Raw genomic sequence first — 15550 nt, forward strand, 5'->3', positions numbered from 1 at the left:
CAAAGCCCCCCCATACACAGATATCAGCATTCGTATTGACGTGCTTTACATTCGGGAGTAACTGCGTAGCACTAGGGAAATCTGAACAAAACCCTTTTCTTGCAGCCTTTCCTAGAAAATAAAAGGAATTCCTACAGTAAACTGCTCCATTTCCAAACTCCCCCGTATTTCCCCACAACCCGCCCAACTGTGCTGAAGCCCGGCATGTCTCCATCTGAAAAAGCCCTGGAAAACCCAAGGAGGGAGAGCTGCGACAGGTGAAGCCTCGCACCGAGAGGTGCATTTATTAAAACACATCACAGGGAGCAGCAGCAGCGCCGAGCGCAGCCCCAGATCTCCTCTGTCGCAGGGAACAGCCGCGCACACCCCCAGGCTGAGGGAGGATCAATGTGCGAGGCAGGGGCAGCACAAGAGGCTCTCGAAGACAGGTCAGAGACAGAGAAAGAACGAGGGGCGTAATACATATGGCAAGAAGGAAGTTTTCAATCAGGAAAAGGTCAAACGAAGCAGCAAGTGCTGCAGATCCCTCAGAGGTGGCTCCAGAGGAAGCCGGGCACGACCTCAGCATTGCCTCATGAGGGAATTCTGCGGAGAGCGAGCATTTGAGCAAAGCATCGGTTGCTTAACAGACTGCTGTGGTTACGTACTAGGTCACTACATTTACACATCTCGGGGCTCTATCAGCTCCCCCTCGCCACCCCAACGCGGGGTTCGTAGTCTCTCATTCCAAACTAGAGCTGGCAGGCAGTCATGGTTGCCCCTAAAAGGCTGGAGGATAGGAAGGTTTGGGGGTTACACAAGTGGCGACACAGCCGTGTCATGTTGCCGGCCTCCAGGGCTCCTATTTCTTTCTGCCGCCTCTTTCTTTGAGCGCCAGGTGAATCAGAGAGCCGCTTGCCATGTTGTAATAAGCCAGGGAGTTCGAGTCCTTGATGAAGATGCCCTGAGAAGAAAAAAAAAAAAAACAAAAAAACCCCACAAACCCAAACCAGTCACAGGAGAAACTTCAGTGCCCCTTTCCCACACCCAACACGCACCCTGATGAAGCCCTCCCGGCCCTATGTGCAGAACAGTCACCACAGGCAAGACTGGAGCCCCAGGCTGCTGGGGAGCTGGGGGTGTTCAGCCTGGAGAAAAGGAGGCCGAGGGGAGCCCTCATCACCCCCTACAACTGCCTGAGAGGAGGGGGGAGCTGCAGGGGGTCAGGCTCTGCTCCCAGGGAACTGGCAATGGGACGAGGGGAAACGACCTCAAGTTGTGCCAGAGCATGGTTAGGTTGGACACTGGGAAAAATTCCTTCCCCGCAAGGGCTGTCAGGCACTGGAAGGGGCTGCCCAGGGAAGGGGTCGAGTCCCCACCCCTGGGGGGATTTAAGAGCTGGGCAGCCAAGGTGCTTAGGGCCAGAGTTTAGTGGTGGGATGGCAGGGTTAGGGGAACAGTTGGGCTTGGCGAGCTTAAAGGGCTTTTCCAACCTAAATAATTCCACAATTCTATGATTCAGGCTCCAATCCCCCTGCACCTTTTTTTTTTTCCTTTAAAAGAAAAAACCCGATCAGTTCAGCTTCCTTTCTTGCTGAGGGTTAACACAGTATCTGCCCACAGATGAGCTCCCGAGGAGGTAAGCGCCCAAAGTTCAGTGCTGAGGCAGCAGGCTGTGCCTGTGCACATGCGTGACGGGAAGCAAGGTATTAAAAAGGAACAGTGCCTTTCTAACGGCTCCAGTCCCAAGAGGGAGAGATTGATCTCTTCCTTCCTGCATTCGGGAGAAAGTCTTTTCAGAGCTGCCAGGGTTTCAAGGTGCTCTCAGGGTTTAAAGGTACTCTCCGTAGGTATGCTACAACTTTTCCTTTTAAGAAGTCAGTTTGTATGTGAGGAAGCACTGAAGGATGCTGTTTTGCAGGGTTATACCCACCTCGTACTGCAGCTTTTGTTTCCCAGCTGGCATCCCTGTGGCCTCGTGGATCTTCACCTTTATAACAGACACCTAGGAAGAACCAAAAAGCTTGCTCAGGCTTCCTCCCCCCTCACTGTACAGCCAGTGCCGCTCCCCCCCAGCCACACAACCTCCCCTGCGGACAAGGCCGCAGCACAGGGAGCATCTGAAGTTTCATAGCTCCTGCCACGCAGGTCAGCCGCTGTGCTCAGAGCGAAGCAGCTTGGTAACAAAGCAAGAAGGGGTAGAGGCCAGGTTAATAAGCTACATGCCTGGTCTGAGAGTGGCAGGGTGAACACCAACACTTGGCCGTTCAGCTTCCATTCCGTCTTGTCCTGCATGTTGGGAACCTGGACTTTGACCGTGACCGGACCCTAGAGGAAACAAAGATAATGTCTCTTACAGGCAAGGAGGCTTGGAACCGTGATAAGAGCAGCAGACAAATTATTTATAGACACACAGCGGCAGACAAATAATTTATTTCCCAAACTAGGTACGTATCTCGACTTCTCCATGAACACACAGAAATGCATTTGCCTGAATAGTGAGGAAAGTTATTTAATAAAACATTTAGTTGGAATTCTCTCACTAGTCCCATTAGAAATATTAAACAGGCAACAGCTTCTCCGCGCAGATGCCCAGGAGAACCATACAGCCTTTTAAAGGACTTAAAACTCAACCCACGCTGAGGGCACACCTCAGGTAGGAACTCAGCTCACGCTGTTCTGGGGTATCCCACAGTACCACACTATCATGCTGACACTGATCTATTAAATTTCCTTGCATCTCCAGCTTAGCAGCACCCTACCTAAAAGCTTATTAGCAGCTTTTGTTCTTCTCTGTCACTGCAAACCAGTCCCTCGCTGCCCTTAATCACAGAGCAGCACTATCTCGCTACGCATCTGCATGTTGCGCTGCACCGCTCTTGCCAATAAAATGCAAAACAGTTTTGTTTGCTCGGGAACAGCAGCAGGGAGGAGCCACCCCAAAGTCGCTCCCTCACAAAGTACTTTTTGCGCTCAGCTCCCCTCGCTGTTGTCAGCTGGTTTTACCGTTTTTTCTCCTTTTCTCCCTTTGGGCAGAGGAGGCTCAACAGCCCAGCGGGGTCAGGACTCTGGTGCTTCTCAGCAAGTGGCCAGCCCGCACACATACCTTGTTCCTGCGCAGAAATTCCTCCTCTGGAATCAGGCTATCTTCGCTCTTCAGTTTCTTGGAGACTGGCTCATCCTCCATTGGTGGCGGGGGGTGAACAGGAGGCATTGGTGCTGGGGAAGGAACTGGAGCCACGGGAGGTGCAGGAACAAATGCTGAAATGGGAGGGGGGGACACACACCACAACCTGCAGTCAGTCATGCCCTGAGCACACAGCAGGCACTCCCTTATGCAAAAACTCTTTTAGCAGACCAGAAAAGGCTGAAGTAAGTGCCACAATACCCAGAGGAAGTTAACACAACCAACGGTGAGATGCAAACTTCAAAGGTTAGGAGCATTTTTATATTGGGAAACAGTCCAGGAAAAAACAACAAGTGGCATAAGGACTTCCTGCAGATCTCAGAAAAAAAGAAAACGCTCTCGGTTTGGCACGCAGCAGTGCCAGCACCTTGACTTAAAAGCAAAAAAAGGGGAAAAGAAAAAAAGGAGTGGTTTTTTATATTGTGCTTTTCAAATTACAAGCGCCTAACACTATGAAGCTGCTATGAGGAAAGGAGCCAGGCAACAGCTTTTCCTCCTGCAGCAGCAATTTCTGTAAGAAGCTGTAACACCCGGGGAGGTGCTGGCAGTTCCTCTTTACTCGGGTTCCCTTTGGAAAGCATTAGGGATTTTTAATCCTGCCCCTGGGCAGGCTCCCAGGGACACAGCCACAACACGGGTGAGACAGTTCTCTGTATTTGGCGCTGCAGGAGGAGGCTCGAGCCCAAAAGCGGTTCTGCTAGCTAAGTCTTATCAAACACCTCAAAATTCTTAACGACAGGACTTAGGGTCTGCAATCCCAGTTACACACCATTATCAGAGGCACAAAAAGAAAGAAGAATCAGAGCTCAAGCCCACGTTACACTGGAATTAGCTGACAAATCACCAGGAAAAGCTGAAGTTACCCACCGGTTGGTACTATCATGGGAGGTGGGCGGGGGCTCATGATGGGAGGAGCAGAGGGTGGCATGGGGACCACGTTGATGCGCGGGGTATGGATTATTGGTGGCATGGGGGTGGCTATGACGGATCCAGGAGGCAAACGGACCACGGAAGTCATCGGGGGACGAGGCATGACTGGGACTGCAGAAACGACAGCGGCGCGAACAGGAGGGGGCATCTGGAGAGAGAGAGGGTTATTTTCCTTAGCAGGTACAGGCAGGAACACTCAGCATCCAGGGCACACACAGGATGATTTCTCCCGGCCAAGGACTCGCTGGGAACCTCAGCGAGCTCAGCGTATGGCCAGCCCAAGCCCAATGGGCACAGAAGCCTCATTAACATATTATCATAGAATCATAGAACGTTTTGGGTTGGAAGGGACCTTTAGAGGTCATCCAGTCCAACCCCCTGCAGGGAACAGGGACATCAACCAGATCAGGTTGCTCAGAGCCCCGTCCAACCTGGCCTGGAATGTTTCCAGGGATGGGGCCTCCACCCTCTCTCTGGGCAACCCATTCCAGTGTTTCACCACCCTCATTGTAAAGAATTTCTTCCTTATCTCCAGTCTAAACCTACCCTGGTTTAGTTTAAAACCATCACCCCTTGTCCTGTCACAGCTGTCCCTACTAAAACGCTTGTCCCCATCTTTCCTATAGGCCCTCTTTAAGCACTGAATGGCCACAATCAGGTCTCCCCGCAGCCTTCTCTTCTCTAGGCTTACAAACCCAAAGGTAAATCAGGCTGGTAAAGAAAAACTTTGTTTCTTCCCCAATCATAGAATAGTTTAGATTGGAAAAGCCCTTTAAGATCATCAAGCCCAACCGTTCCCCTAACCCTGCCATCCCACCACTAAACCCTGGCCCTAAGCATCTCGCCTGCCCAGCTTTTAAATACCCCCAGGGATGGGGACTCGACCCCTTCCCTGGGCAGCCCCTTCCAGTGCTTGACAGCCCTTGCAGGGAAGGAATTTTTCCCAATGTCCAACCTAAACCTGCCTTGGCACAACTTGAGACCATTTCCTCTTAAATGGTTTATTAAATCATAAGACGGCTCTTCCTTCCCTCACCACTCAGGTACCAGACCGTGAGCACGCAGCGGTCATAAAGAAGGAGCAGGGAGTCATCAGGGAGCAGAACCCTCAGGGTAGGAATGCTAGGCAACGGAGTCACCCGTGAACCTTTCTTGCCTGTGGCTCCTTTTGTTCTTACGCCTTTCTATACATAATAAAAAAAAAAGGTCCCCACCCCTTCATCAGCCGTACTCCCCTTCCTCCAAGATCTCACTGTCCAGCTTCCTCCTCTGCCCAGCTGATGGAGTCTTTTGGGTACCTCTAAGGATAGAAAGCTCCACCTAAACCTTATTTTCCATTTTAGAACAGCAAGTTCAATAGGGTTCCTCTGACAGCACACGAGTCATTTGGAAGCACGAACTTCACTCAAAATTTGCTTCTAGCCAGCGCCCTGCTGTTATAACCCCTGACCTTCATCAGGACTCCCTTCTAATTAGCTATGGCCACAGCCATTTGCTTTTGGAAGCCCAAACACATACCGTGGGTGGACGAGGCACGGATGTGATAGGCTGAGCGCTAGCTGGGGGATTTGATGCCGATGAAGGAGGGGGTGGCTGGGGCATTTCATTGGGTTTGCTGGGACCGATTTTCTCCTTGCTGTCATCTTCTGGCACCAGTCCCTTGGCCTTGTGGATAGCTTCAATTTGCTCTTGGAGAGTAATATTGGCCTGAGCAGCCTGTTGTGTGCGGGCCATGCTGCCTGAGTGGCCATCCCAGGTCACCTGAGAGGACAAAATAAAATCAGAGTAACTCCAGCCTGCAAGGTGAGCTGCAAATATATCAAGAAAGCAGCAAGAACAAAGTTCAAAAGGCTCCTGTCTCTCTGAGCATTCATAATACTACAGGAGCCTCTTTAAAAAAAAAACCAAAACAGTTCCCACTCTACCTTTTCCTCTGGTTTCTGGATTTCTTCTTCACCTATCTTTTTACCAATGGCAGTCTCTTCTACACCGAAGATATCAGTACGGCGCTCTGCCAGCTGTTTCAAGCTGCTTTCAATATCCAAACCTGCAGGCAAAATGAGAAATTCTTATCTCAGGTGATATAATCAAACACAATTCAGCCTTTTTTTTTTTTTTAATGATCTTTAAACTGTTTGGTACCTAATGGCTGAGTGCTGCTCTTTCTAAAGAGCCCACAACTGACAGCTGGTCAGCAGCAGCTAATGCGCTTGGCCTTCCAGTTTACAGAAAGGCTTCAAGGTACTAATGACAAATATATCCACAAAATCAGCACACTGAGGACATAGAATCGTTTGGTTGGAAAAGCCCTTTAAGCTCACCAAGCCCAACCATTCCCCTAACCTTGCCACCCCACCACTAATCCCTGGCCCTAAGCATCTCGCCTGCCCAGCTTTTAAATACCCCCAGGGATGGGGACTCGACCCCTTCCCTGGGCAGCCCCTTCCAGTGCCTGACAGCCCTTGCAGGGAAGGAATTTTTCCCAATGTCCAACCTAAACCTGCCCTGGCGCAACTTGAGGCCATTTCTCCTCGTCCCATTGCCCGTTCCCTGGGAGCAGAGCCCGACCCCCCACAGCTCCTCCCTCCTCTCAGGCAGTTGTAGGGAGCGATGAGGGCTCCCCTCAGCCTCCTCTTCTCCAGGCTGAACACCCCCAGCTCCCCCAGCTGCTCCTCAGAAGCCTTGGGCTCCAGACCCCTCCCCAGCTTCGTTGCCCTTCTCTGGACATGCTCCACCCCCTCCATGTCCTTCTGGGAGCGAGGGGCCATCATACACAAAAGCTACATTTTAGATGGTCCTTATCCAAGGGAGGGTGCTAAGAGTTCACAGGCCTCATCCAGGAACTTGGCTTTGCGAGCTGTGCTGAATGCTCGAGCTGACCTGGGGCATAGACTTCATCATCGCTCTGCTTTTCACGGATGGATCGATCACGCTGCTCCAACCATCGAGGATCCAGGAGACCAATTCGCATGTGTTCTTGCATTTTACTGGCAGGAATTTTCTCTCCAGTGATGGGGGAAACAAGATACTCATCTGGAGCTGGGGCAGGTGGTAATGGTTTTGAGGCTAGAAAAACAAAACCACGCTGTTAAAAGCACATTGGAGGACGCAGCCTGGAACCAAATTCTTTTGTGATTATTCTGGAACAAATAAAGTTTTTCTTTGCCAGCCTGATTTACCTTTGGGATCGTAATCTTTCCGCACAATGACCTGATCTGGTGTGGGAGGAAGAGGTGGTGGCATCGGGGTTTCTGGAGGAGGAGGAACCTTCTGGCCTTCATCTTCATCATCTGAGCCCTTATTTACGTAAAAAAAAAATCATAACCAAGTTCCTTCGGTCAAGCATCAACAAATAAGATTTGAGAAAGGCATAAAAATCCTATGCAATGCTGGAAGAATTGATTATGCAGCTTCAAAGCAACAGAGCTATTTTGCCTCTGGTCACCTACGCTACAGTGGTTCCCCTGGATAATCACAATTCCGAAATTCAGCAGACCCAGAAGAGGAAGCAAGTACTCCTCTGCTTCCATGTTACCACAGCAGAGCAAGCAGGGGCTTACGGTTAACCACGCTCTTGTTCCTTGTTACCAGAAAAAACAGCTTACATAGAGTGGGCAGAGGAAGAGTCTAAAATGAGTCATCTTGCAGCGTTCCAGACTCTGTGCAGAAGAAAGCCCAAAAGGCTTAATCACAGAAACATGAAATCCACACCATTAGGTGACAAAATTACTGGATTTCTCCCTTGGAAATTGTCTTGTCAAGGAAAACATTAAAAGATCATATTCCAGCATTCCAGCAGAAACAGGTTGTTTTGAAATTCCACCAGAAGGAAATGCCACTTCCTCAAGAAACTGAGGAACTTCTTACAGTGCAAATGAAGGGCATCATAAACCACACAACTTTTACGGGACAAAAGTAATAGTGATTCTATTGGCTACTTACCTCATCCATATCCTGCACTTGTGTGTCTTGATCCAGCTGGGCTGGGGGCTCATCTGTTTTCTCCTGCTTTTCATCTTCCTCATCTGACTCCACCTCCATCTCTACCTCCTCGCTTTCCCCAAACTTCTCATAGCGCTCCTGGATCAGGATTCGAGCTCCCAACTCCTCTGGAGTGGTGGGAGGAGGGAAATTCCCTACAAGACAGAAACAAAGCTTCTGTTTCTCTATCCCATTCTGTTGCTCGATGCACAGACAGAAAAATCAGTTTCTTGAATGAAAAGCAGTTTCCTGACAAAGCAGTGGCACCAAAAGCTCCTGGGAGCCAAGGTATATAGAAGGGAATGGGTGGAGTCTATACAGACCAACATGAGCATGAGATATGAAGATGAAGGTACTTAGAGGTGAAAACACCACTAGAAAGTGGGACAAGTTCTGCTGTCCTGGTGGAAGTGGGAAAGTGGACACTAGTGCAGTCCTGGACTTGGTGCAAGGAGAACATTACCGACTCCAGAAAAAAACCCAGCCCTGCACACTGTCATTGGAAGGCTTTCCCCTTCACCTTTGAATGACACGCAGCTGTAAAACCCAATGTCTGTATAAAAATGGCATTTCAGGACGTAGTCCCTACTCAAAGGGAGCATAGTTTCACAGAGCTTACGGGGTTTAACGTCAGTACCTTGCTCACTGGGCTGAAAGTCAACTGTTTCCACGACCACAAAGTCATGCCAATCAATCTGGGCATAAGCAACACGCTCTTTTTCCTTCTCCTCCTCTTCCTTCTTTCTCTCTCGCTCCTGGAACTTCGCCCACTCCACTCTGTAATACACCTGCACCAGACATAAAGCGCACACTAAGTGTCAGGCACAAAACACATCCCAGTCATCTCTACAGCATCTGGAAGTTTCCACTACCAACCCTTTCAGGGCAGTCATACAAGCACTACTTCAGAGGCCTGGCATGACAAAGAAGTATTTGTATTTCATTTAGAAACTACACGTTTGCATGTTGAGTAATGTACTGCAGCAGCTTTATAAAGCAGTCTCCTAAAGCTGGAACTGCAGACCACTTGAGCCAAGACCAAGCCATCCAGGTATGGCACGGCTCAGGTATCACTGTAAGATTCACAGCCAGCCAACAATTCACAGACCCTTTACCACAACCCTGTAACGCCCCCTTTCCAAGAGCAAAAGCAATCTTCGTGATGAAGACATAAGTCAAAGTAACAAAGACAGTTTGGAAGGACTGTAAGGGACTGAGGCATCACAGTGTTGTGTCCGAGGGGGAAACACTCTTTGTAAAGTGCTTGGAAATGGCATCATGCAGTAAAAGTGGTTTGAAGTAGTAGCTGGTAGCTTAAAGGCAAGCTTGAGCACCTTGTGTTCAAATGACTACAGGGGACACATCCATTTTGTTCTCTGTACACTTGTATTTGCTACCACTAAGTCAGAGACATGCAAAGAGAAAAAAAATCAAAATGTTAACTGAAATGCTTCAGCCATTTTGCAAATTTTTCACATAATACCTGATCTAGGACTTCCTTGGGATTTTCGGCCTCTTTCTTGAGTTTGAGGAGTAAGCCTTTCGGTGGGATCAAGATCTGAAACACATTTTACGTGATAGTTGGTGACAATTATTATTAAGCCTCCTTAAAAGCAATTATTCTCTTTCCACACTGACAAAGTATCAGCAGACCCCTGGGGCTACGTTCCATTTATTCTATTGCCACCCTCTTATTACTTATTGCTCACACATGCACTTAAAAATATTCACTCTTGGCCTTCCAACTACCCTCCCTATTTAAAAACCCACAACTTTTACTTGTATTACAATAGCATCTGGTATGTTTAAGTAACAGCCCGCTGCGTTCAGCACTGCACGTTGTCAATAACATACGAGACACCCACTCTATTTAAAGAGCGAGATTTAAAGGATGGACTCTGGGAGCTGCACATATTTCTACTCTGGCTGTTTTGTAGCGCTTCGGTGGTCTTCAAAAATCAATACTGCTGTTGAAGGAATCAACTGCCAAGACTACCTTTGTGTACTGTTCAACCAGCTTAGTGAAGTAGTTAAAGAGACTGTGCTGAGGGCGAAGGAAATCAAACTGGTAGTTCCTCTGCTCTTTCTGCATCAGCTGAGTCAAGAACTGCCGCCCGTTCCGAGCCACGAACTGTGCCGTTAGTTTCACCACATCCAAGTCAAAGGCCGAGATCGAGGGAGGATCCGCAATGAACTCGAACTCCGGAGGCGGCTCTTTCGGAACGACTGTCTCCTGGATCACCTGGGCCTGCACCTGCAGAGCAGAACACAGACAGCTCAGTGCCACCCTCCAGAAACCATTACCTGGGAGAACCCATTTTGCCTTCAGCTGCCGCAGGAAAACATCAGCCTAGATATCCCAGTAGCTGCAAGGATGAGAAAAATTAGTACCACAGGGTACTGGACATCCTAATTTATGCCTACTATAAAAAAAAAAAAAAAAGTTGCTCCAACAGCTAACAAAGCTGGGAACTACCAGGACTGCACTATAATCCTCCAGGACGGTCAATACTACACAGGGTGAGCATTGGCCGTGCAAAACACTTCAAAGACTCCAATTCAGTCCGTGCTCTTTTTCCATCTGGTACACATAAAGGCACGACTAAACAAGATCAGCAACATTTTGTACTCCACGTTTGAAGGGGAAGTTGATCCTTCTGGCAGAAAAAAAGGAACTGTTTCCCCAAAACAGTGCATGCAACAAGCCCAAACTGAACTCCGAGGGATTCTAAAGACTTGCCTATGGCAGGAGTCCTGAACTCACACAGCCCGAGCAATCGCCAGCATAAGTACCGCATCAACCGACACATAACTAAACGTAATTAAACAGGCCAAGTAGAACAACATAGTGGCTCTTTCATACACCACTTGGGAGTGACCACCAACCGGGGGATGCACATCTGCATTGAAACAAAGTCCTGGACACTAAACTCCAAGCCTCTCGGTGCTGTCTGTTTTGCAGATGTATCAATAACTCCTTTGTTCCTCCTTCAGACCTCCTGCTTAACGTCAGGCTGCGCTTAACGTCAGGCTGCGCTTAACATAACTGATTAATTAGAAGCCAAGTTCTGGATCAAAGTGAAGAGGAATACTTACCTTCTGTGGAAGCTGCTGCTGAGCACTTTGCTGCTGTTGCATGACCTTGGGAATAGCAGCTGATGGCTCCTGGGCTTTACCCTCCTTGAACTCGCTGACTTTGTGCCGGTAGTACGCATGGTAAGGATCGTTGGGATTCAAGAAATTGAACTTCGGGTTATTTATTTCATTTTGACGAATTCGAGCTTCAAATTCTGGACCATTTCTGAGAAAAAAACATGAACTGTTTAGAGGAAGGGGCATCAATTCAAGCGTAAATGTCTGTTTCTCTCATAGTAAGATGCGTTGATGCAGCAGCCCCTCAGAAGACAATTTTCTCTCCTACACTGAAGGAGTTTACCTGTAAGTAACTCCCACCTAACGCAGCAGCCAGCTGTAGGCACACAAGTTAAAGGCACTTGTCCTAATTTAGTCTGTAACGCTTCACAGTGAGTATTTCTTAAGACAGTTAAAAACTCATGCTCACAAGCATTCCACAATCTCATTTGGCTACATAAAAACAAAAGGCTGTTTACTGGATCGACAGTTTACTGGATGAAGTTAGTTACTAGCCCAATTTTATTTGCCCTTTTAGCAAGCTTTTAAGACCAGTTTCATTTCCAGAAAGTTCATATAAAAGAAAAAAGTAGGTAACCGTCAGAACGTGCAGAGATTGACCACAGCAGAGCGCTGCATTTAGGAGAGCCCTAGTTTTAGCACAGGTAACATCTCACGCAAAGCACGTAACCATTTATTTCAGGGTAGTTTGAGAAAGTTACCAGGTGCTGTAGCACGCTTCTTTTCATATTCTCTGGATACCTCCAAGTCTCATTTAGACACTCCACATCTTGCAAAAAAGGAGGTCTCTACCAAAGGATAAACACAGCCCCTTCCTTATCCCCAAAGGAAGCCAACACTCCTTGGCAGCACTTTAGAAATGAGCTATGCCAGAAGTGTCTTTGACCAGACCAGCGTTGAGTAATTGTCTTAAACCCACAGCAACAACCACTCTGTTGCAGTGAGGTGAAAGCACGCAGCATTCAGCCTGTCCGGATGCTATGAAGCCAGCTGAGGGGTATTTACCTCCTGGGCAATTCCTACGCTGCCATGAAGACTGAGATCCGGTCCCCTGAGAGCTCACGTAGAGTTCAGACAGCCAGAAACACTTGAACATTAAAAAACAACACAGAAAGATGGCCTGGCTAGCGCTAACAGCGTGCACTTGCAGAATGATGACATTAGGCAAACAGAGGAAGCCCAAATGAGTGGAATTCATTCAACTTTTAGACTCCTCCCCTAAATTTGGCATCTACACTCATGCTAATCAATCTGCTACAGTCAACAGGGGAAAAAAAACCACCCAGAAAAAATCACGGGCAGCTCATCTGTCCTAAGAGAGGATGGGACTGCTCTCCGGAGGCACACACTTCTCTTCTTCCAGCGACCAAGGGGGAGAGAGATGACCGAGGCTCGGACAAACACGCACCCCAGCCACTGGCACAGTTTACCAAGCTGTACACAAAGAGGGACGGGACTTAACCTCCGGGCTCAACAACCAAGAGAGCACCCTTGTACTGGAATGTTCATCACCTACAGTCTGCCTACACGCTGTAAAATACAGTCACGACTCCTCTTGGCTTCATCGCTCAGCAGAGCACCTGTAATGGGGTTCCCTTTCTACTGGGAATTTCATTTTCCCTTCAGATCATCGGGAACAGGAACCATTACCTGGTTATTGCAGCGTGTACTATAAATTCTTCCAAGAACTCCATTTAATTTGCTACCATAACTTTTCTAGCAAAGCGTGTCTTACACCTCTTAAGTAGAATATTGTCGTTTCTTTTCCACGGTCTCACTTATATAGACTGAATCTTTAAAATCCTTTGTGTAAATTCACACGACTGTGACCCACTTCAGTTTCTGCAGCTATGCAGACACGAGCACTGGAAGAGAAGCATGAAAATCCCAGGAAACGCGAGACTACACCAGTGTCGTTTACCTGGCTACAAAGCTGGCAGTCTTGTCCACAATATTCCTGACCTCTGGAGGAGGGTAAATAATTCCCACCACAGGCTTGGCTGGGGCTGCTTCCTCTTTTGGCTCCTCTTCTGGCTGTAATAAAAATGTACATATATATATATATATATATAGTCCTCTGTACTGCTGCCTCACAACTACAGCAACTATTCAAAAGGTGAAGAGGTCACAGGATGCACAGGAAGGCATCTTTCATTGTGGTGTCTGCAATCAGTCAAGATACTAAATTCAAAGAGCCTATATCAAAGCTGAAAACAAGAGAAGGAACTTGAAACAATATTGAGTAATGTGCTATAGACTGACATCAGGGGGTGAAAACTAGCCCGGTAGGCTGCAAACCCAGACTGGGTTTATTTTCAGGCGATAGAATTGGAAAATTCATCTCCCTGCTCTCTCAACTTCCTCATCTACATTGTGGGTAATAATCTTAACACACCTTAACAAATTATTCTGCTATCCCATGCTTACTGAAGGCTACATAAGAATTAAGTATTCCAAACAGCAACCCAAACAGGGAGAGCACTGCCTATCCTCCTCCTCAGCCCCTAAACCATTCAGTATTTCCCAACATGAAGAAATTCCCTTGTTTAACAATCTGAATCACCAGTCCCATAAACAAATTGCTTGGCTTCTCAGGGTGGGAGACAATGTTTGTCTGCGTGGCAAGGGCAGCCGCTGCAGAGGCAGGGACAGCAAGGTGATGAGGAAGGCCACTCCATGGGACCCAAAACAAGCCCTCCCGGTGCTTTTACTATCTTAGCCTTGACCCCAAGTCAGTTTATAAACACAGAGACAAAAGGCAGCATAGGGGAATGCCTGTAACAATACACTGAATGCCATGTTCAGTTTTGGGATCCTTGCTCCGAGAAGGACATGGAGGGGCTGGAGCGTGTCCAGAGAAGGGCAATGAAGCTGGGGAGGGGTCTGGAGCCCAAGGCTGACAGGGAGCGGCTGGGGGAGCTGGGGGTGTTCAGCCTGGAGAAGAGGAGGCTGAGGGGAGACCTTATCGCTCCATACAGCTGCCTGACAGGATGGGGGAGCTGGCACTGGATGGGGCTGCCCAGGGAAGGGGTCGAGTCCCCACCCCTGGGGGTATTTAAGAGCTGGGCAGGCGAGGTGCTTAGGGCCAGGGTTTAGCAGTGGACAGGTACAGTTGGACTTGATGATCTTAGAGGTCTCTTCCAACCAAATGATTCTATGATCTCAGAGTAACTCAGCATTGCTAAACAGGTTTGGAAGTTATGAACATTCCTGGAGGCCTGTGGGACTGCAAGGAACTCAAATCTGAGCGATTAACACCACATTAAATAGAATACAGTTTTTAATCCTACTGTGATCACATCAATAGCTGTTTCATAGATAAAAGCTCTGTAGGGCATTTTTCTCACTCATATTATAGGAGGATCTGAACTAAAATCCCAGAACCCTCCCTGAGGACAGCTTTATCTTCCAGTAAGACCAGAGGCTGCTCTTTGCGGGATACTAAAGATGTCTCCGCTCCTTCCTCACCAAGCAACTTTGACAAGAAAAGCTTATAAAGGAGAATGGGTGTACAGAAAATGTTTATAATAACAACAGGGACAGTCAGGGACATTTCAAAATGCCTGTAAAGCTGCTAGCTCTGCCTAATCCGTGCAGGCTCCAAGGCAGAAAACTCTCTCAAGCCAAACACAACCTTAATAAAGCGTGTTAAGAAAATGGTGCAATAAACACGTTTATTTTTCATTCCCGCTCCCTCTGAAGAACATTCTCCCGAGGAGCTGGAGGACAAGGCAACACCGCACTCGAGAGATGTTTTTATTTCTCCACCACACGGAGCTGCCTTGCTAACATATATGCATGAAAGACCCCGGGTGCGTGCTGAGAATCACGATTTTCCTCCAAATTGCGTTAGCTGCACCAAATCACCCGGCATTTCCAGTCGGATCAGCTCCCTGCGCTGCCTGAGGCTGCTGGGGAAGGGGGGCTGCGGCAGGGGTGGTATGGCCGAGGCAGAATAGAACGGGGGAAGGTGCTGGTCGCTCTCTCCTGCACGCCGGGACAAGGAGGTGGGATCCCGTCCCGCGTTCTCGCTGGCGGGAGGGCTCTTTTCCGTGCCTGGGGGCAAACCCGCGCGTCCATCGCAATCACCACAGCCCTGGGCCGCTTCCAGGAAAGGAAGGGGGGCTGCGGCAGGGGTGGTATGGCCGAGGCAGAATAGAACGGGGGAAGGTGCTGGTCGCTCTCTCCTGCACGCCGGGACAAGGAGGTGGGATCCCGTCCCGCGTTCTCGCTGGCGGGAGGGCTCTTTTCCGTGCCTGGGGGCAAACCCGCGCGTCCATCGCAATCACCACAGCCCTGGGCCGCTTCCAGGAAAGGGCC

The 15550-nt window shown here is 48.7% G+C and overlaps 1 protein-coding gene across 1 annotated transcript in view; it reads right to left on the reverse strand.

Annotated features, from left to right (window-relative positions):
• Nucleotides 1-252: 252 nt before the first annotated feature.
• SF3A1 (splicing factor 3a subunit 1) overlaps nt 253-15550 on the reverse strand; it is a 15705-nt gene continuing 407 nt past the window's right edge. The window contains exons 2-17 of the mRNA XM_009642921.2: nt 15098-15286; nt 13152-13335; nt 11174-11378; nt 10074-10331; nt 9561-9635; nt 8715-8865; nt 8039-8232; nt 7276-7393; nt 6977-7162; nt 6022-6143; nt 5615-5857; nt 4034-4244; nt 3086-3240; nt 2206-2307; nt 1913-1984; nt 253-943 (exon numbers count right to left, since the gene is read on the reverse strand). Of these exons, the coding sequence (XP_009641216.1) occupies nt 842-943; nt 1913-1984; nt 2206-2307; nt 3086-3240; nt 4034-4244; nt 5615-5857; nt 6022-6143; nt 6977-7162; nt 7276-7393; nt 8039-8232; nt 8715-8865; nt 9561-9635; nt 10074-10331; nt 11174-11378; nt 13152-13335; nt 15098-15286 (2567 nt within the window). The 3' untranslated portion in view covers nt 253-841. The remainder of the gene's footprint in view (nt 944-1912; nt 1985-2205; nt 2308-3085; nt 3241-4033; nt 4245-5614; nt 5858-6021; nt 6144-6976; nt 7163-7275; nt 7394-8038; nt 8233-8714; nt 8866-9560; nt 9636-10073; nt 10332-11173; nt 11379-13151; nt 13336-15097; nt 15287-15550) is intronic.

This window comes from Egretta garzetta, unplaced genomic scaffold, assembly GCF_000687185.1.
Source record: "Egretta garzetta isolate BGI_Z169 unplaced genomic scaffold, ASM68718v1 scaffold7, whole genome shotgun sequence".
NCBI lineage: Eukaryota > Metazoa > Chordata > Aves > Pelecaniformes > Ardeidae > Egretta > Egretta garzetta.